Here is a 21,123-nt window from a genome sequence, read left to right as displayed (position 1 = left end):
AACTTTCCTTTTAATTTTTGAATGAATTATGCTAAAACTCGACAGTGATGCGTTTAAAGCTGATATATTAATTGCAAAGAATACCTAAATCAGCAGAAAATTTCTAAAAAAGCGTTCAGTAGAAGCCAAATTAATTTGCGTAATAGGAAAATGATGTATAGCATACAAAAGTGGGCGCGTCGCTTGAAAATAAATTTTGGTTGGAGGCTGTTTTCTACTGCATTGCTTAAATGAATCTCAACTGTTAAGAGAAAATACAAGGAATTAATGATCTCCAAAAAATGACGCCATCTAAGATTCCTCGGATTCCCATATCGGTGTGCATTTAATAAATGAATGTAGAAATATGAACTAAAAATCAACAAATAATCGATGCATAATACAACTGGCTAAGTAATTTATGGTATAAATAGTGCTAAGTATAGTGAAAAGAAATATAATAACCAGATTGATTAAAAACCAATGAAAGCAAGCACATAAGTATGCAGTATGTTCACAAATTTACAAAACACGGCTAGCAGTAAAAATGGTAGACACATCCTCGACAATACTTTTGTTGCCATCTGTTGGTGAGAGGGCTGCATTTGGCTCGAGAATGACACTTTCAGCAAGCATATCCCTCTGAGAAAGATAACTGTTCCGAGATAATAATGAGAGCCGATTATCCACAACCTAAAATCATTTCAATAAATTTTCAAATGTTTCTGATTTCTGTCTGGATCTAATCTTTTTTCACCCTTATTCCAACTTGGAATAAACTGGTGCCTTGTAACTCTCTAGTTTGTTTTTCTAAACTCAAAAAAAAGGAACGCATTTAAAATACCGATATCAAAGTTACTCTTAATCCCAATTCGAATGCATCACGATCATAGAAACCATAACAAGCATCCTCGGAAGCTGTGGATTTACATTTCTCTTCGTTTATGAATTTGCATTTCGTAAAAGTAAACCCATTAAAAGTAAAATTCGCACATTTCATATCTTCATATCTAAAATTCTCCAGTTTAAATAAATATTTGCTGCAAACAAACATATAGGAACAACGTCAAGATTAAGAAAAATGAATCAAATATTTACAGAATACAATGATATCCACTATCTCTGCTGTTCCCTCAAATTCCTATTACCTTTTAAGTCGGCGTCTTTGTGCCTCTTCACCCCAAAGTAACTGAACATAATACTGAGTATTTCCTGCTACCGACGGCATTGAAAACGAAGAAAAAGGAAATGAGCGGTTTGAATTACCATTACTTTCTTCGCTACAGAAAGAAGGAACTTCAATAGCGAACTTCTGTAAATTTAATAAATCACATTTCTGAATAAAGTGATAAAAATCAAAGGAATCGACATTAATATTTAACACTTAAAACTGCACTTGAATTACCGGCAATCGAAATCAAAATGAAACATCAAATTGGTAATAGCTCTTAGATTTCTACATGTTCTGTTCAGAAAGAAAGCTTGAAAGAATCACTTGTTTACTGCGATGCAAAATGGAAACGCAGTCCGATGGCACAATAGTGCATCGACCGACAGCTTTTTTTGTTTCTTTATTCACTACAGCAACACGCACAAATGCATCTCTGGAAATTAAAAATAACAACAAAAGAAAGAGAATATTTCAGTGAGTTTCGAATAAAAAAAATCCTTGATATTTTAGTGCAAGAAGAACATGGCTAAAAGTCAACTTTTTGACTGGACACATGGTACTAGTTGCAAGAAGAAAAAAGGATGTCTACAGATAATTGAAAATAATTCAAATGAACCAAGAATGTGTCGCTAGAAATTGAATTGTAAAAGCAACAAGAATCACGGATCACGATGAAATAGGTTGGGAGGTCAATTTCGAATAAAAGATAGTGTAAAAAGGTAGGCAATATTGCTTATAAAAAATATAGAAGAAGTACTGCAAATAGAATACCTTAGACCCTTATTTTCAACCTCGAAACTAATATTTGTAACTCCTTGAGTCGTCAGAACAAATGAGCCATCACGCAGCATAGTCAGTCCAGACTGTGTCAGAATCCGTAAAGCAGCAACACCACCACTTCCAAGTAAAGGAATCTAAATTTTAAATCCAGATATTTGCCGCATTTTTCAGACTTTTGATCCTCAAATAAATCTTGATATCTCAGTGGAAAAGGAACAAAAATGTTAACAGAATGCAATAAAGAATAAGCACTCACGGAATAATTAATGTGCTCTGCGTTGAGAACTCTGATAGTCAGAGTATTCTGAAAACAAGCTCCAAAAGGAGGTTGAAATATGACATGAACCAAATGGATTTCTTGAGGCTTCAACACAATAATGCCCTGCTCTAGTAACTATAAAAATATACTTCAGTTTTAGGGATCCTCTTCGATTACTGAAAGGATTAAAGGATATTTGTTAGTTCCTGTGATGCAATAATAATTAAATAGTAAACAACAAATGCCGATAAAGTTCATATCTGAGAGTAATAATTACATACTTCATATCCTCTACTCATGCTATGTAACTGTAGCCTGAGATTTAGCGATTTCGAACTGATATTTCGCAATCTAACTGTTCTATTTACACGACACTTGACATCGACAAATCCAAAATAAACAAAAGACTGATCACATGATAGAAATTTGCCTTGACTTTCCGCATCGGTGTGCCGAAGTGAGCTTCAATAAATCCACACGTGAACATAAATAAATAACATTCAAACTGGCGCTTCGCCTAATTATCAAATACTACAGTACTTTGAAAGCTTAAAAGTTTATATCTGAGAGTAATAACCCTGGGTTATAATTACCGATACAATTTCATCCTTCGCATTTTGAACATTTCATTACTTGATGAGAAGATAAAATTAACTTCAAATCTCAAAAACTAAAGTCACTTCTAAGTATTAGACCATTATATCTATGTATATTTTTATGAAAGTTATTTGACCAACTGATCATAGGGATGCGAAATAGCAGACCCGACTGAAATATGGAAAACGATAGCTATAAAATATTTCTGTTACACAGACTTACCAATCATTGTGCACTTTCAGACTATCACTTTTCCACATCGTTTTTAAGATTGGTGGCAAATTTCCTGGAGTATTACTACTCTCCCGCAATAAATCCAGCTCTTGTACAGTTTTTAGCTTCTTCGTTTTATTGGTTATTCCTGAACGGTCATGTCTGGTAATCACTGGAAAGATTAAGTCTTATATTCTTGCCAATCTCAATCATGAATGCCATACATACCGAGACTTTGAAATTCTTAAGTTAAAATTTAAAATTTTGCCACAACCCATGAACACAAGCAGAAAAGGGTAAAAGGATATGACTGACTCATATGACCAGTTTTTCATAAATGAAAGAAAAAATACCAACCTTTGTGCATTTGTTTATGATCATTAGTATTAGATATCTTATCTACACTATCCAGTACATCAGCTGACTCTTCACACCTTTTCAAGGAACGTTTTACTTGGTCTAAAACAATCGGTACGTCATCAGTGAAACAGATACTTTTCACTACCCTAGCATTCCGGTTTGAAACAGAAACAAACTGAGAGGATCATTCAGAAGTTGAAACTGAAATCAAAAACTTCCATTCACGTGCCTACTCATAAAACTGAATGCAAAAAAAAAGGTTTCCGAACCTCAACAAAAAAAGAAAAAAACGCTATACATTTCTATATCAAATCATAACAGAAGCACAAATTTCTCTAAATGGCAATCGAAAGTAGAGATGGTTTACTGAAACTTAAAATCTCAAAACCTCCCAACATAAAATATGTAGACAGACCATTTGTCCCAGGTCGTTCTCCTGCAACTATTTCAGGAAACTTCAGCTTCAGACGAGGGCGTGCTTTAGCTTGTAGCAATGCTTCAACGAGTGCATCATCATTGTCAAAATTTTCCTTCTGTAGGAAACATTTTATAATATGCTTTCTATTCATGACATCATTTCAACTGGAATTAAAGCAATCTTCAATTGAACAGCAACCTCAAGAACTCTGTCGATGGCAGAACTACTTAACGATGGTTCTTCCACGACCTTTGACATTCTGCGGGGCATCGTGAAAGGACCACTGAACTTCAAATTCATCCCACGAACTGATTTAGGTGAAACTGTTTCCGGATAAATTGACGAAATGCAATTTATACTCAAATCTCGAAGCGAAGTGTCTGTTGCTGAAACATATAAACTGATCAAATAACTATAGCTTAAAATATATCTTCGGTATTGCGAAATTTTCGCTTCCAGCAAATCTAGGAAATTAAAGCTTATTACCATTTAGAGAATTATCATTTACTTCACTATATCCCAAAAAGATCTAAAATTATGAGCATGTATTGGGAATAGAAAAAAGATCAGATAGAAGGCAAAATAATTCTTATTTCTGATAGCCTGGGAAACTTCAGTAACCGTTAAATTCCGCAATTAATAGAAAATGCCATATGATATTTACATTTAGGTGTAGACATTTTGGGTCCACCAGAATTCTGCTTTGGTTCATTCTTTCTCTTCAAGTGTCGCACATATGAGAAGGTACCTGGTGGTGTGCTTTCAATATCCTGCCTTGCTTCTTTTCGAGTAGTAGACAACGTAGCGGGTATTAAATGAGAATCCGTCATGTCTTTGAATAAAAATAGTTTATTATTTCCAAAAACGGAACCCTGTTTTCTTCATTTCAAAACAATCACAATGAACTATTTTAACAAAAGATTCCTAATATATGCAAATTAATTATTTTTTCTTATTATATTGATTTAAGGCCAGTGTAAGATACCATTTAATAAATACAATTCACTTTGAAGGGTCAAGACCCATGTTTTCCTTTCCATACGACGCGAGCTTATTTTTCGTGCCCAAGGGGAGGTTAAAATGCCAAAATAGATAAGAGTTACACTGGTATTGTACCTGTAGCTTCTGCGTTGCTATGGTTATAAATTCGATAGTCATATCAAAATTTTCACGAATTCCACCAAAATGAACTGCATTAATGATTAGAATTTAATAAATTTCTATTCGTAAAGGAGACATACTGAAAGCAGCAAGTTCATCGACGCAAATTTTTGGTGATGGTGGGGGCGAACGATGAATAGATGGTTCCCAACTATTCTCTTTCTCCATATACGGTTTATTAAAACGGAAGTCATCTTGTGCCAGCTGTTTGTGCTTATAAAATGATTCCTGATCATGCTGCAGCTTCTTAATGCCTGGAAAAAAAAATTAGAAGCAAATTTAATTTACTTCATAGAAGTGAATACTAAAACAGTAAATTAGTAAATAAATGATAAGCTCAAGAAAGTGTGAGCTTCACGATTAAAGTTGTGAGAAACATTCGAAAGAATTATGTCAATAAGTATATGGTCAAATTCATCTAATGGTAACAAGATATCTACTTGATCTAAAACACAATCGTCTCCTTTTCAACACTATCAAAAGAATGAAATTATTAAGAAGTCCCATATAGTTCTGAACATGATGATGACAAATGGTGAATTATAAATAATTCGAGAAGTGATACCTTTCCAATAATGTTTCTAAGATATCTCCCAGAGAATGTGGATAATCTATTATGTATAGAGGACCGTAGTCAAGGTCATAATACTTGCCTTCTTCTCCACCTTTAAACAGTGGACTTTCCTCTATCACATTCACATTTTCACCACTTAGTTCCCCTCTTAACCCAGGTCCGAAAACTGAATCAACATATGCATTCTTTCGTGCACCAATTTCGTTTCCTTAATACAATTAACCATAAAAGAATATGTTATCCAGATTTAAAACAGTATAAAAATAAAATTAAAATTGACTTCTGAAAGCTATGGAACCGTTCTCAAAAAAATTGGGAGGAGAAACGATTAATATTGTAATATAACTTTTCGGAAGACCTCCAAAACCAACAACCTTTACAAAATAATATATAACCTTCTGTCACAATATTTGACTCCTCTGCTATAGTCGACAGCCTCGGTGGCAAATGATTTGTAATTGTTGCTTCATTTAATTTTTCTTGCTGCATGACTGCATGGTCTGAAATACATTATTATGGATTATTAGATTATTATTATGGATTATTATGGATTATTAGATTTTCATGGATTTGTTATGCCCACAAATATTGGAAGACGGCAAAAACAATAAAAACCTTGAAGTCTCCCTCTGTGGATATATTCTTGGGAAGTAGGCTTTTTAGAATACAATTATTGATTATGGACAATGACAACTATCGACAACGACACTACTTTACTTTAATGGCAATTAAACATAACAGTGATATAGCATACATTAATAATAAGTTGAGTTGTGAAATCATGCTACCAACTTATGTGATATTTACCACCTTGAAAAATTAATTTTATATACAACTGACCATCAATGTAGAGATCGTCTTCGTAAATGGATAATTTCTCGTCCATTTCCGAATCAACGTCATCGAAACGATCTTCTTGTATCTCCCATGAGGAAGAACTCATCACTTAGGAACTTCCACCTGATTGCTGTACTGTCAACAGCGGAAAATAACAGGGTAAGAAATAAGGCACTAAACTCCACAAGACGTTAGTGTCAACAATGAAAATAAATAGGACTTCTCACAAGATTTTGAATTTAAATTTATGCAACGAAATATGCAAATATTTGGGACATAAGGTGCTGGAAATGAAGAAACGTTTAACATTTAAGCCTGAAACACGGAGGCTTGTGGTGTATGTTTACTGTCTAATAATTATCATTATTAGGGAGGGTGATTAGAAAATGAATTAGATTTCTGTCTAAATAATTTGACTGTCAAAGATTTAATGCGCGCACGATGCCAAGATTTCATATCGTAACATACGACAATCTGTTGGATCAACTTTGATTGAGCGGAATTACCAGCGGCAAGTATCCGTAATTAAGCAAGTTATACCATAAACTACTCCACTATTAATAACACTATAATTACCACAGTACGAATTCATTAAAACGCTTATCAAATGAATAAGAAAAGACTTTGAAATATTTGAACTATTTTGATTCTCCCCAATAAATTCAGTTCAATATAAAGCTTACATTTACATGGAAGACTTCACACATACATAAACACACTTAACCTTACACCCATAAAAAACGCAAAAAATTTGGAACGCTTCACGAATTTGCGTGTCATCCTTGCGCAGGGGCCATGCTAATCTTCTCTGTATTGTTCCAATTTTAGTATATGTTCATCGAAATGAACACATCGTCATCATTCTCTCTTCTATACATGCAATACCAATTGATGTGCATTCAATTGAGAGTGAGATGAAGACAGCTGTTTTAGAAAATAACATTGGTTAACAAGAGAGGACAGTATGACAAAGACTTGTCTCTTTCTATTAAAGAATTATGCTAGCAGTATGTCAATTTTCAAAAGAAATGGCTGCGATTTCCAGATAATAACTACGTAAATCGCGGGATGTGTTGTGGATCTTACAGATTGTTTGACAAGATCATTAGCAGAGACTAAGCGTTACATCGTGAAATATCCGGTACATTTGGCAAATCGCTCCATGAAATGCTCCGTGGATTTGTGGTTTGGTCCATTGCATTTCGTCTCGTTTAGTTTCTCGGGTGAATGGTCCCGGGAGTTCTTGTTGGTTGCTTTTGACTGGGATGAGACTCCATGAAGCATTATATTTAGTTAGGTATTTATGAACATTTCTTCTGCATTTCGTTATCCATATTGGTGTATAAAGGAGACATCATTTTGCTTGTTTGTATTTGGGAAATACTCAATATAAGTACCGGTAATAATTACATTTGAGCAGTATTTTTTTCTGTATTGTGTTACCCTTGTAATACTGTTCTTCCGAAAGTTTGACTTCAGATATTTCTATATCAGATGCGCTTGAAAGTAGTGTATTTGTCGCGCTTGTGTAAACGAAGTTTCAGTTGTTCTCGGCTAGCACGAACAAACAAACAGTGGTGTGCACCACCGCAAACTTTTGAACTTGATGGTAAGTCTCACTTCAAACAACTAATTTTAAAGTTTTTTGTGACTTTGTAAGTTTGCTGAGCATTACAATTAGAAGATGTGTATGTGAATGGTAATAATGGTCAGATTTATTTGAAATAGAAAGTATATTGAGTCTTCAATCTTTTATTCGAGGAAGAAGATTAATGTATTGCGACTGTTTTTTTCAGGAATATCATTATCGCCCGATGAAAAATGGAATTTATCGCCAGCTGTATTACGAACATTGCAGAGACGTTTGCTTTTTGAAATTGACAATCCACTCTGTCTGCTCAAACAACGTATTGTCAATTTTATTTATGGAAAGTATCAAGTGAAAGGTGGAGTTGCATAGATTTCGGTCAATAATTATTTAAAGAAGCGATCGTTAAAAGAATGATTGATGCTGTAATAATAGGTCAAACCTATATTTTTATCAAGTTAACAAGCGTTCTTTATGCACTAAGCAAAAAGGGATAGGTGATTACTGGACAACTTAATCATTAATTGATTTTTTATCAGTGATGACAAAGTTTTAGGTGGAATGTCTCCGCAGTTTGCAGTGGTTGATAATCAGCCACGAATAGTTTCTATATTTGACAATTTTGATTCCTTGCTTGTACCTACAAATCATGTCAGTCGGAGTGTCCAGGATACTTATTACATCAACAAAGATTACTGCTTAAGGGCACATACATCGGCGCATCAGCATTCTCTGATCAGTCAAGGTTTATCTTAAATCTGTTTTCCGTTGTTAAGTATGCTTCTTTTAAATTTTCATCAGAAAAATAGAAAAATGCAAGTCTCCTTTATTTTAATCTTTTAAGTCTACACGCTTTATCCATGCCAAAATTTCTTGCCGGAATCACTTCAGCTATTTTATTAATTCCTTCCAAAATCCATCTATTTATTAAAGCTGAAATGCGGACCAGTGATTTTAAGATTTCAGGTCTAGATAACTTTCTTGTGATCGGTGATGTGTATCGACGTGATGCAATCGATAGCCTTCACTTCCCATGTTTTCATCAGATAGAAGGTGTGCGCTTGTTTACTGCTGCTGAGCTGTTTGACGATTCATTAAGTCGACATCCGGTAAAACTTCATATGTTGTCTGTATTCTAGAATTCGTCTAAAATTCGTCCTCAGATCTTTTCATTTGATTGTGCGTAAAAAACTGCCTGTCTCAATTAAAGTATTACTACATGAGAAAAATAGATATATTAGTGTACAGAATTTCAGAAACCACTTTTTACGAACGATAGAAGAACTGCAAAGAAACAGGGACAGCATACGAATAATGTTGCAGAATGTTTAATCAAGGATTTAAAGGTTTCAGTGTTAATTAAAATCACAAAGAAAATGTTTGGCATTTTCTTTTGTCTAATGAACTTTAATTTTATCGTGAAGCCATTAGTGGCGCATCATACTTTCTTTATTTTTTCGTGCATTTTAAGGCAACTTTGGAGACTCTCTGCCATCACATATTTGGCACTGAATATGACATGAGATGGGTTAATGCAGATTTCCCATTCACATATCCATCATTTGAACTTGAAGTTTATTATGAAGACAAATGGATAGAAATTCTTGGTTGTGGTATTATGGAGCAAGATCTTTTGAAAATGGCTGGCATTATGGATAAAGTTGGTTGGGCATTTGGTTTGGGCCTTGAAAGACTTGCTATGGTAAGACTCACTGATTTTAATGTACGACATGCAGTTCATTTTTTCGAAATGATTTGTCATTGTTCTGCTTTTGGTTTTTGGCAGAATGCATTTGGTTACTTCTTAATCTTTTTCTAGAAAGAGAGATAAAAAGATATATATTTTTGCCTGGTTGGCTAATTTCGTCCTTTGCAGGCTGTATACGGGATTTCGGATATTCGGTTATTTTGGAGCCGTGATTCAGGATTTTTGACACAATTTGCTGGAAAATCTCCCAGTGAAAATTTCAAATATGTACCTGTTAGTATTCATCCGCCAGTACTGTATGATCTATCATTTTGGCTTCCGGCGGGTGTTGATCCCGAAGAGATGGCTGCTGAAACTTGCGATTTGATACGTTCCATAGGTGATCAACTTATTGAACAGGTAAGTCTATATAAGCGTTGTCTGGTAAATATTTCTTAGAAAAAACTCATAGCTTGATTTTTGGTGACTTATTAGCCTTTATTTGACCATTCATGACTACATCTTTTTCCCCACGTAGAAGTTTGTACTTCCAAATGAAAGTTCTATTCGCTATAGGTCAAAATAATTGATACATTCGAGCACCCAGAAACAAAGAGAACTAGTCAGACCTATCGTTTGATATACCGAAGCCATGAAGAAGCTTTGAAGAAAGAGGAGGTGAACCAAGTTCATTTTAAAATCAGACAAAAAATTGTTGAAAATTATGGCGTTGTATTGCGGTGATGATTTTATCTTTGTTCTCAAATCTTTCAGGGAAATGTATTGTGTTATCGCACTGCAAATGAAATGAAATGCAGTACACATTTCAATCTTTGTAATGCGATTAATACTGTAACATACGAGCTGTTTTGTTTTGGATTAACTTTCAATTGGGATGATTCAGTAGATTTTGAAATAAATTAAATGCGACAAAATTTTAGCGTGAAAAATCGAAAACATTGGAAAGCGTCACATTTGGATGTGATAGTATATACGAAGGGATATTTAGGCTATTTTAGACATATTTCTTCATTAAGTAAGTGTGATATTGCATTAACTGCCACAGATATACATCTGGATATAAAGATACTTTCTGTTATTGCTTTTTCGTTTTTGATATTTATGCTGTGTGAAGCGAATGTTAGTTATTATCTCTTAAAATTAATAAAAGTCTCGTTGCGGACTGATGTTTGTATACATATTTGCATACAGTGCTGAAATGCGCAGTCAGAATTATCGTTTGTTAATTTTGCGAAATTATACGGTCGTGATTTGATCATTATTTTAGAGGGCTGTCATGAATGTAAAGTCGATTTTTGAGTACTGAACTCAATTTTTCCAGTTCAGGATGTACGGGTTTTTTGAGATTATCATTATTAAAAAATTTGTAGGTAATAGATATGTTGGTAATTAGTAATCTTTACTGTCTCGAAAGGGAAAGCGAGCTGTCTTGTTTGTAATTAATTATATGATTTTTCACGTAAGTTTCAGTTTGTCTTAGTTCCCATAAGGTGAATAACTTGTTTATAACAGTATATTTTCATTTCCTACCATCATTTTTTGCCTTTTTATTAGATAATAATGAAATGGTGATGATTTATCCACGAAATATTTGCTTATGCTTGCGAAAGTATTCATATTGTTCTAGTAAACATGCCTCAGTTCAGGACAGCAAAAGGTTACTGAACCATATTTATTTAGATTCGATTGGTTCGTTGTTACTAGGTATAGTAATTATAGCTGTATAAATGAACTGGCTTATATAAGTATCCGTTTCTCATTACTTATTGCTAGTTCACAGTTTCTGATTTGACTAGAAATAACCATTTTAAAACATTCTTTTTCAAAAAATTAGAATTACAAAAAAAATGGTTTAATATAGAAGTACTTCCTTCGACATAGATGCTGTGATAAAGAGCCATGAAAAATGGATAGAACGTGCTGCGACAATGCAAGCAAACGAATCAGATCCCAAAATTTATCGGTAAGATTAATACTGTTTTCGTCAAATCTGTTAATATTCTGGGTTTTACAATTTAACGAATGAGATTTTACTAATTTAAAATGTTTTTCTTTTCCTTATAATTTAAGGATGATTCTACCTCCTCCAAATGTTACCGGCAATCTTCACCTTGGCCATGCTTTAACGGTAACTGTTGAAGATGCCATGTGTCGATATCGACGTCTCCAGGGAAAACAAGTATGTGATATGTAGCTGAGTTGTGAACTGATTAGGTTGTGTTCAACTGAAATGAATATTTGTTCAAAACTATTCCGATTTTATAGAAATAGACAAATAACTTTGTCTATGATTCCTGTCACTGCATAATTTTCAGGTAATATGGTACCCTGGATTTGATCATGCAGGAATCGCTACGCAGGTAGTTGTTGAACGAAAGCTGTGGAATGAGAAAAAACTGCGAAGGCATCAGGTCACACAACATGATTTCCTGGAATTATGTCGACGATGGAAAAACGAGTGAAGTTTTTTTAAACAGTTGTTTTGTTGGTGTAAATTGTAAGTAATTCGTAAAATGAAGTTTAGTTTATCAAAGTTTATATTCTTAATAGAAATTTGACCATGATTTTATGTTTTAGGCGTGTGGCCGATATGTCAAAGCAATTGAAAGCTCTTGGTGCAATACTTGATTGGCGTAATATGTACTACACATTAGATGATGTGAATGGATTTTTTGCCTTTTATTTTGATTTAGTAAATATGTTTGCGGCATTCGTGTTATCTTTTTTGTTTTAGTGTGATTGGTTTCAAGTAGACATTAGAGTAGGCAGAAAATATTTATTCGAAAACAACGACTGCAAGTTTAGAATAAAACACTAATAAAAGATCATTAGGTTATTTAGATATGAAAGATTGACTGAAATGTTATTTTTGAAAGTATCATGTATTTATTTTGATCTATAGCTCTTAAATTTAGTAATCTTTTTGAATATGTATAAATTTTGGAGCTATTTTTTTTGATATTTTCTCATTTTTAGAGATTTTCTGAAGCAGTTACGGTTGCATTTTGTCAGTTATACAATGATAGTTTAATATTCAATGATTTAAGAATGGTCAACTGGTGTCCGACTTTAAGGAGCACTATTTCCGATCAGGTACACTTCTGCATTACTTCACAACTGATCTGCATTCAGTGCAATTTGTGTATGTCACCATACAGAAAAATGTATATATAAATATTTTTAGGAGGTTGATATTGTAAATGTTGGAAAGAATGATTATTTTTTGTTGAATAAATCTGGTTTGAAAAGGAAACATGTCAAAGTAGGTGTTATGCATCGAATTCGTTATGAACTTTTGGATGAAAACAGGTCGGATTTCATTCCATATTTCAATAGTTTATTGCTTTTATCCTTATAATTATTACTTTTCAGACGAATTCGTAGAATAAAATAAATTCTGAAACATAACTTATATTGGCAAAATAATTATGTAAGTATTTTCAGCTCATCTGGAAGTAATTACTTAGAAGTAGGAACAACAAGACCAGAAACGCTGTTTGCTGACTGTGCCTTAGCTGTCAATCCAAATGATGAACGCTATGTGAAATATATTGGCTTGCGTGTTCGACATCCTTTGCTTCCCAATCGTACATTACCTATTTTAGCTGATGCAACAGTACAAGCTGAGAAGGGTACAGGTGGTGATTTTGAGATATTGTGTTCCGTACTTAAATTCGTAAAATGTAACTCGAGTTTATTAGTAAGAGTTATCGAAAGATTATTATTTAGTTTATGTTTCCGTACTTAAATTCGTAAAATGTAACTCGAGTTTATTAGTAAGAGAGTTATCGAAAGATTATTATTTAGTTTATGTCTATAAATATATTGATTAAATTTACAAATTTGTTAGTCATACCGTTGGTTCCTTCAGAAATTTTTGTTGACTTGGTTTTGTTGTATTTATCGAGGAGTTCTTTTCCTTTTTTTTTCAGGTGTTTTAAAAATAACACCGGCCCACAATTTTACTGATTTTGCTATTGCTAGGAGTCATGCAAATCAGCTATCTAAGGAAGATTTCAATCGATCTTGTATCGATGAATCTGGTTGTCTCATAAATGCAGGCGATTTTAATGGAATGGATCGATTTGAAGCTAGGAATAAAGTAATTCTGATTTGTGTGGAATACCTCCGGATTTTTGAAAAACATGAGTGATATCGAAATTCAAATTTAGGTTGTATCAAAATTGATTGCACGTGATAAATATGGTGGGACGATGCCTTACTATGAACAACAACTAAGGGTATGTAGTCGAACTGGTGATATTATCGAACCAATGGCTAAGAAACAGTGGTTCATGGATTGCGCTAGTATGAATGATAAAGCTCTTAGATCTATTGAACAGGGTTTGGTATGTCATTTATTCACAGTTTATTTGTACAATTTTGATTGACTTTGCTGTAACTCCGAAGTTTTGATGCTTGATAAATCTGAAAGTATTGACTTTACAATTTCCTCTGCCTTCTGAGATGAATTCTTTTTCGTTTCATCTATTGCAGCTTACTGTAACTCCGAAATACATGCTGACACATCTGGAAAATTGGTTGAATAAAAAAGAACCGTGGTGTCTGAGTAGACAGCTTGATTGGGGTCAGCGAATACCGGCATTTCGTTTCGATTCCAATAGGTTTGATTTGAATTTGAAATATGCACCAAATTGTTGTGCGAAGCGGCAACATTTCCATAAGTTTCTCAAGAAAGTCATTCTTTTAGCGATTGGATTGTGGCTCCAAATAAGATTGAAGCGTTGCGTATCTGTGATAAAAAAAACACTGGAATGAATTTGGAACAAGACAAAGATGTCTTGGATACATGGTTTTGTTCGTCACTTATCCCTATCATTTTGTTTGGTAAATATTTAGTTGATTTCATAGTTGTGAAATTTCTCACAGATTGGGGATCACATACTTATCAGAGGTTTCTAAATTTTAGAGAAAAGAAGGCATCATGCATTTACAGGTTGGCCAAAAAACGAATTGATCATATTCCATTATCTGTGCTGGAAACTGGATACGACATTGTTGGGTTTTGGGTTGCGCGAATGGTTACAGTTTNTCANAGGTTTTTTTTTTTTTTTTTTTTTTTTTAAAGAAAAAACACTGCAATATTATTCTATAATTTTTTTTTTGAAAAGAAATCTCTACTTTGTTTTATAAATCGCACACCAATATGAATAAAAGATTTTCATGTTTTCACAGATGTTTCACAGATATCACCGAAATGAATTTTTAGTTTAACGGGTTATTTGCCTTTTCCAAAAGTGGTATTGCATGGCTTAGTTCGTGATGAGAATGGAAAAAAGATGAGTAAATCGTTGGGAAATGTAATCGATCCAACGGATATTGTTGATGGTATTTCAATTCAGAAAATGTTGGATCGTCTTGACAAAAGTATTCTTTCGGAGACGGAAAAAAGTGAGCTCGCTTCATAAGAGCTGTAAGATAATCTGTTACTTATACTTTTATGTTATAATTGTTACTTCTACTAATGATGACGACTCTACAAATAGCGAAAACTACGTTTACTAATGTCAGGTAATTTCGGAAAAATTTAGAAACGGCAGCAAATTCGCTGAAATCTCGATTTCCTGAAGGCATTCCCCGATGTGGTCCGGATGCTTTGCGTTTTGCTTTACTCCGTCATGATCTTGGTGCTATGGATATCAATATCGATGTTGTACAAACCGCTGAAGAAGGTTTAAAGTGAGAAAACAACTTCATTTTACCACATATCTAATATAAATTAAAAATTTCACTTAAACACTAGAAAATTTAGATTTTGCAATAAGCTATGGAATCTTTGTATCTATGCTGAAGAGATATGGCGAAATTGTTACGAAGTTTCGGACCAAGCCTGCAGCAATCGTATTGAAGTTAGTTACCCTCTTATTTAATTTTCACATCTAACATCTGTAGTGATATTCAAAATTCTTCGCTATAGCAGAAGATGGAAGAAGTCAGTATAAAACATACGATTTAATTTACTGTTAGGATTTTTAAGCCGAGAGAATGATCCTTATCATGCAAAATTAATTCCACTACGAAATTTTTTTAATCAGTCAATGATTGTAAAGGTTATACCATTTCCCAGAATATTTCTTTTCAGGATTGCTGGATAAGAAGCCGTTTGGAAAGTTCTTTAATGATAATGGCAATAAAAATGGATTCAGATTGTCCTCATTTAGCGCTCAATGCACTACACAAATTTCTTTACAATGATTTATGTGATGTTTACATCGTGAGTTTCTTATTTTTGCTGAGATAGATTTATGTTAAATCTGAGTTCCAGAAAACCCGGCAAACATTTCTTACAGTCCTTGTTCGATTCTCCGAAGTTCTAAACGCACAGAAAACTAATAATTTCCGCCTTAGTCTTCGTTTTGAAGAAGTAAGCTTTAATTGAAACAAATAGCAGATCTTTCTGTCAGCAGCATTGTTCAGGAGACAACAAAGAAAGCATTATGGTTGAAAGACTACCCGAGACTGAAGGTAGTTGCTGAAGTTTTGCATGATGTTATCGAAAAATCGTTGTTTCATCTTTCGATTTTCATGCCCTTTGTGAGCCAGTATCTTTTTGATCGCATTAAACGAGGAAAAGAAAACAGTTCTTTTGTTGCTAGCCCAAAGATGGTAATTTTACTTGCTTTTGTCTCATTTTCATCTTGAAGTCTTTTGTTTTCAGTTCTTCCAAACAGCTATTTCATAATTTTTAACCTAATGTATTAGAATACTTCAATTTTCAGGATTTGAAATCTTGTCGAATCGATAAAAAACTTGAAAACGATATGTCTTTTGTTTTGGAGGTAGTTAAAGCTATAAGGTCTATCCGAGCACAATTTCGAATTTCTGTAAAAAATACTTTACAAGGTATGATTTTCAAAAAAATTGTATTTCGCTTCATGGTTATTTCCCTGTGTTGTTCAGTCCTTTGGGGGCTTCCCAGTATTGATATTGACAAGTTGTTTGTCTTTTTTTTCTCAGATATAAACTTTCGTGTTTCATTTATTTTTAGTAGCTTGCTACGGAGGGAACTGCGACCTGAAAAATTTCCAGTCTCTTATTCAAGAACTTTGCAACGTCACACTCTCGTCGGCAGTTGCAGAAGAAAACAGTAATTGCAGTCTGCCTTTTCCTGTGCATGGTTATTCAGCTGTAGTCCATGTTACTATTGTGGTGCGTGAAGTAGAGCTCCTGAAAGATTACGAAATAAATCGAATTCTGATTCTTCTCTTTAATGTTACACTCTTTGATTAAAGAAGGTTATAAAAAAATTTAGCATTAATTTCTTCACTTTCATTTTGCAGGGTGATTATGGTTTTTTGGTCAAGGAAGAATTATTGAGGCGATTGCAGAAGGCAGAAAAAAGGAAAGGGCAATTTTTATATCAAATTGGCAAGCACGAGAGATTAGCCAGAAATGCATCCAGAGATGATTTAATGGAAAGATACCAGCGGAAAATTTCTCGGGTAATCCATGAAAGCAAAATATACGTAATGTAAATCCTAAAGGTTTGCAAAATCTTGCACCTTTCCCGGTTTTTCAGACCTTTAGGATTTGCATTACTTTTTTTTCTGTTTAACATATCACAGAGTTTTGCTCTTTGTGTTTTTGTTTTTTTATCGATGACGTATAATGATTTATTTCAGGAGCATTGGAATTCACTTCCCCTCCTTATGTCTTTCAGCAATTTCATTTGTAGTTAGCCTACTAACAACTGATAATCTCATCTGGCCTTTCATGAATTAGATTGCCTGCTTTGTAGAGGTTCTCATCACATAATCTTTTTGCTATCATAATTTTATTCATAATTTATTAATTCTCTTTATTATAGGCATAATTTTATTCCTTCATTATTCATTACAGGCAAATGCAGTGGTGAATGGTATGACCGAGGAAATCTCAAAATTAGGAGCTTTAATCAAGAAATTAGAAACATTGTGATTAAACATCACTGTTTGAAATAGTAATATTTATATAAGGGAAAATGTACTGGGCCATTAATCTTTCTTTGCTTATCCAATAAGTTATAAATTTCTTAAATCGTTCTTGTTCATTATCAATTGTTTCAAATTTATTCTGCTCAGTCTTCTGTACTGTATGTTTTAAATAGAGGAATGGGGATCGATTGCATTTTTTCTTTAATATTTTTTTTATTTTTACTTTATTGCATACAATTGTAACTTTGAACTAAACGACTTTGATTACGTTTTCGATTTTTTTGATCTTCATGATCCTAAGTTGCTACTTGGCTGGTCAGTCAATTAAATTATTATTGGTTACAATTCCTGAAAAAGATTTAAATGGAATCAATTGTAGTCTTATTTCCATAACTGTGTTGATTTGTTTATACCACTTAGTTTAAAATTAGTAAAAAACTCATAAGTAATTTCACTTTATGTCTTCATGCATTAACATTGCATTGTCTTCCGGCACCCCTACTTTGCTTGAATTTGAATTTTCCCTTTTAAATTTGAATGTTTTGGGATATAAAGATTTGCTTAAGACTTTGGTCTTCGGTTGCAAGCGATGGGCGGAAGCAAACGACTTTCAGAATGGCTTCTGATAGGAGTATGTGTGCTGCATATAATAATGGCACCCTATACAAAAGTTGAAGAGAGCTTCAATGTACAAGCTATTCATGACATCTTGTATCATCGGTTGAATTTTACCGAGGTAAAATATTGCGACCTTTTTTGAACAAGAGATCTTTGTACTTATAATTTGTATGAGGCATATGAGTTACCAGTCATATGTTTCTTTTTAAATGATTTTTAATGATGCCACTGTTTTTTTTTAATGATAGTTCAGTTGTGCAGTAAAGCTTTGTTTATATTAAATCTTATGTGGATGCATTTCAACACAAGGAAGTTTTCCTTTACATCACTAGCAATAAGCGAGTTGTTCATTTGATAATCATCACTAAGATAACTGCTGCTGTAAGAACATCAGTTATGATTACTTCACCGAAGTAGTAACTTTTTCAAATTCCGAGTCACCAGTGTCATGTTATATTAAAGAGATTTGTGGCAATTTTGAAAAATGTAGGTCCTTTGTGAGATTTTACTTGTCTGGATTTCTGGATTTTAATTTCAGTATGACCATCACGAATTTCCGGGAGTGGTACCACGTACTTTCATGGGTGCTATAGCAGTTTGTGCTCCACTTTTTCCTGCAGTCAGTTATTTCAGATGGAGTAATACTGCAAAGCGTTGGATTTTGTACGGCAGTTCGTTTCATGCTTTATTGATATTAGTAATGTTTCGCTTTATTTAATAGATTGTGATATATATAATTGATGATTTACTGTTCATCGTCTTGAAATTTTGTAAAATATCTCTAAAAAAACAGTACTGTTTTTCAAAAAGAGCATATTCTAGTGAGACTTATGCTTGGTCTAACAGTTATATTCGCATTTGGTCATTTTGCTAAAGAAATAGACAAGAAGTTTGGCAAATTGTCAGGGGATTTTCTGAGGTACTTTTCTTTTGTCACACAGATTATACTTTTAGAATTCAAATTTTGATTTAGTAGGAAACTTATTGGCTACTTCAGTTCATAAATCTGGTACAAATAGTATGAACTGCGATTTGATGGAATGTAACATAGTTTGAGATGAACGCATCATTGTTGTTTACTCCCTCAGATATTCGAAAACGGAAAACAACTTTCAAAAATGAAATCAGTTCTGGCAAATATATAGCTAGTTTAGAAGTTTCAATTTTTCTTGAATCGGAGGAAGAATTTCAGATTAACAATAGCGACGCAATTCCATTTCATGTTCTATTGTTCCAGGCCTCTTCCAAATACGTTTGCCTTACTTGGGGGTACGAGTTTTTCTGTCCTTCCTTCGACTTCCTTTTGATTTTCATGCTTAATCAGAATATTTAAATCTAATCAAAAATTATCAAAATTGCTTTATTCCTGTTTTTCTCCATTTGACTTCGTTTTTATGATTTACAAACTATAGTACTTTGGAGCTACCAGAAAATTCTGGAGGGACACTGGTTATGTGCAGCACGAATTGCTGCAGTTTTCACACTACTATTTCGATGTGAACTGATTCTGCTTTATGGATGCATTTTTATATGGCCTGTTTTAACACGCCAACTACCTCTGTTTGGCTGGAATGGTGCAGTTGTTCATTGCTTGTCTACTGCTTTGCTCGCTCTAGGTTAGTCACTTATATATTTTGTTTATACCTTTTTTTTAAATTCAAATTCTAAAATATATTTGAATTACTCGTTTAAATGTGGTTTACAGTTTTGTCCACTGAAATATTTTGATTTGGTTTAATACAATAAGGTTAAGTTTTTGCTAAGCTGTCCTGAATGCTTACGCAGAATACAAATTATTTAGGTGTGTCCGTGCCAATAGATTCTTTCTTGTGGCGACGATGGGTATGGCCTGAAGGTGAAGTATGGTGGTTTAATGTAGTATTAAACAGAAGCCACGAATATGGCGTAATTTTTAAATTTTCTTGGTTTTTTTTTTAATTTCTTGGTTTATAGTCAGTAGACTGAAATCTAAAATAAATAAAGACTTGGAAATCAGAAGTGAGCAACTGTTCAGAAGTTGCCTTCTTTGATGGGAATTCAGCAATCTTTTGTTCTTTGCAGATTCTACCTTACTTTTGGTATTTTTACTCCGCGATTCCACGGACAATGATAGCTTCAACTCCTCTTGTACTTCTAGGCGCATTAATTGGTATGTAATCTGATTTTTTTGCATTCCTTCTTGTTTTGCATCAAAAACTGGAATCCATAAAAAAATCTTCCCTAACCATGTTAGTTTCCTGAATCTACAAATCTTCCCAACCATGTTAGCACTTTATTATTCAAAATTCGTCGTTAAATTCGCCGAAGAACATGAAGTATTTTGTTATCATGCGTATGATATTTATACATATATGAACTCACTATCAAAACGAATAGGTTTTTTGCTCTCAGATCGTCGCTTACTGTCAATTCTGATGCCTGTTATATGCTACATCTTCGTGTATTCGTTCCTTCCCCATAAGGAACTTCGATTTATCATTTACACACTACCGGTTTTGAATGTTTCATCAGCAGTGTTCTGTGCAAGAATGTAAGTCATTTAATTTCTGAATTGCAAAGAAAATTTTAGTTTTTCTTCTTTTCAGTTGTTACGAAATATCATTGTGGCTAGGCTTTGGAAACGAAGATTCGGGAAGGGATCTACTAGGTTTGTTGTAAATGTTAAAAATGTGAGTGTATCCTTCGAGCTTGTGCAATGGATTTTTTAGATGAAGGTGTAGGGTGTGCAGAACTGACCCACCCTTCACTGCCAAGGTTCATTTGCGGAGTCTAGCGGCTAGAACGGTGACAACGAAGTCCTAAGGACGTAGGTTTTATCAGTGTATCCTTCTCTTGAGTGGATATCTTTACAGGGCCAAATGGGCTTCATCTACCTGGGTTTGGAGTAGAGTTTTCCTTCTTCTAGGATGGTTGCCGATAGGGTAGC

The 21,123-nt window shown here is 33.7% G+C and overlaps 4 protein-coding genes across 4 annotated transcripts; 3 read left to right on the top strand and 1 right to left on the bottom strand.

Annotated features, from left to right (window-relative positions):
• Positions 1-374: 374 nt before the first annotated feature.
• Positions 375-6,587, bottom strand: LOAG_16480 (hypothetical protein). Its single transcript, XM_020449132.1, has 16 exons — positions 6,353-6,587; positions 5,908-6,012; positions 5,592-5,720; positions 5,019-5,192; positions 4,442-4,609; positions 3,976-4,163; positions 3,775-3,892; positions 3,357-3,458; positions 3,009-3,171; positions 2,471-2,651; positions 2,187-2,324; positions 1,922-2,064; positions 1,475-1,583; positions 1,128-1,291; positions 824-989; positions 375-672 (listed from the first exon to the last, which is right to left on the bottom strand). Exons 1-16 carry the CDS (start codon positions 6,453-6,455, stop codon positions 502-504), a joined length of 2,322 nt encoding a protein of 773 aa, XP_020307392.1. The 5' UTR covers positions 6,456-6,587; the 3' UTR covers positions 375-501.
• A 1,144-nt stretch (positions 6,588-7,731) lies between these two features.
• LOAG_00296 (phenylalanyl-tRNA synthetase) lies at positions 7,732-10,584 on the top strand. The gene is made up of 8 exons (XM_020445395.1): positions 7,732-7,958; positions 8,146-8,295; positions 8,494-8,682; positions 8,904-9,046; positions 9,194-9,283; positions 9,409-9,639; positions 9,814-10,044; positions 10,201-10,584. Exons 1-8 carry the CDS (start codon positions 7,844-7,846, stop codon positions 10,366-10,368), a joined length of 1,317 nt encoding a protein of 438 aa, XP_020304144.1. The 5' UTR covers positions 7,732-7,843; the 3' UTR covers positions 10,369-10,584.
• Positions 10,585-11,506: 922 nt separating this feature from the next.
• Positions 11,507-17,660, top strand: LOAG_00295 (valyl-tRNA synthetase). Its single transcript, XM_020445394.1, has 21 exons — positions 11,507-11,608; positions 11,716-11,824; positions 11,961-12,103; positions 12,223-12,304; positions 12,622-12,738; positions 12,830-12,954; positions 13,090-13,283; positions 13,578-13,747; positions 13,818-13,994; positions 14,143-14,270; positions 14,357-14,560; positions 14,603-14,704; positions 14,876-15,057; positions 15,198-15,345; positions 15,419-15,515; positions 15,749-15,880; positions 16,084-16,272; positions 16,386-16,509; positions 16,655-16,815; positions 16,947-17,108; positions 17,506-17,660. Exons 1-21 carry the CDS (start codon positions 11,574-11,576, stop codon positions 17,581-17,583), a joined length of 2,859 nt encoding a protein of 952 aa, XP_020304143.1. The 5' UTR covers positions 11,507-11,573; the 3' UTR covers positions 17,584-17,660.
• Positions 17,661-18,138: 478 nt separating this feature from the next.
• On the top strand, positions 18,139-21,122 carry LOAG_16479 (glycosyltransferase family 22 protein; the record flags this gene model as incomplete). The annotated part of the gene is made up of 9 exons (XM_020449131.1): positions 18,139-18,315; positions 18,736-18,868; positions 19,020-19,116; positions 19,390-19,466; positions 19,610-19,813; positions 19,999-20,102; positions 20,259-20,346; positions 20,589-20,727; positions 21,050-21,122. Exons 1-9 carry the CDS (start codon positions 18,169-18,171, stop codon positions 21,120-21,122), a joined length of 1,062 nt encoding a protein of 353 aa, XP_020307391.1. The 5' UTR covers positions 18,139-18,168.
• Between the last annotated feature and the right edge of the window lies 1 nt (position 21,123).

This window comes from Loa loa, assembly GCF_000183805.2.
Source record: "Loa loa unplaced genomic scaffold supercont3.5, whole genome shotgun sequence".
In the NCBI taxonomy this organism is placed as follows: domain Eukaryota; kingdom Metazoa; phylum Nematoda; class Chromadorea; order Rhabditida; family Onchocercidae; genus Loa; species Loa loa.
Note: the sequence above shows the minus strand (reverse complement) of the source record. Positions and strands in the feature narration are given on the sequence as shown.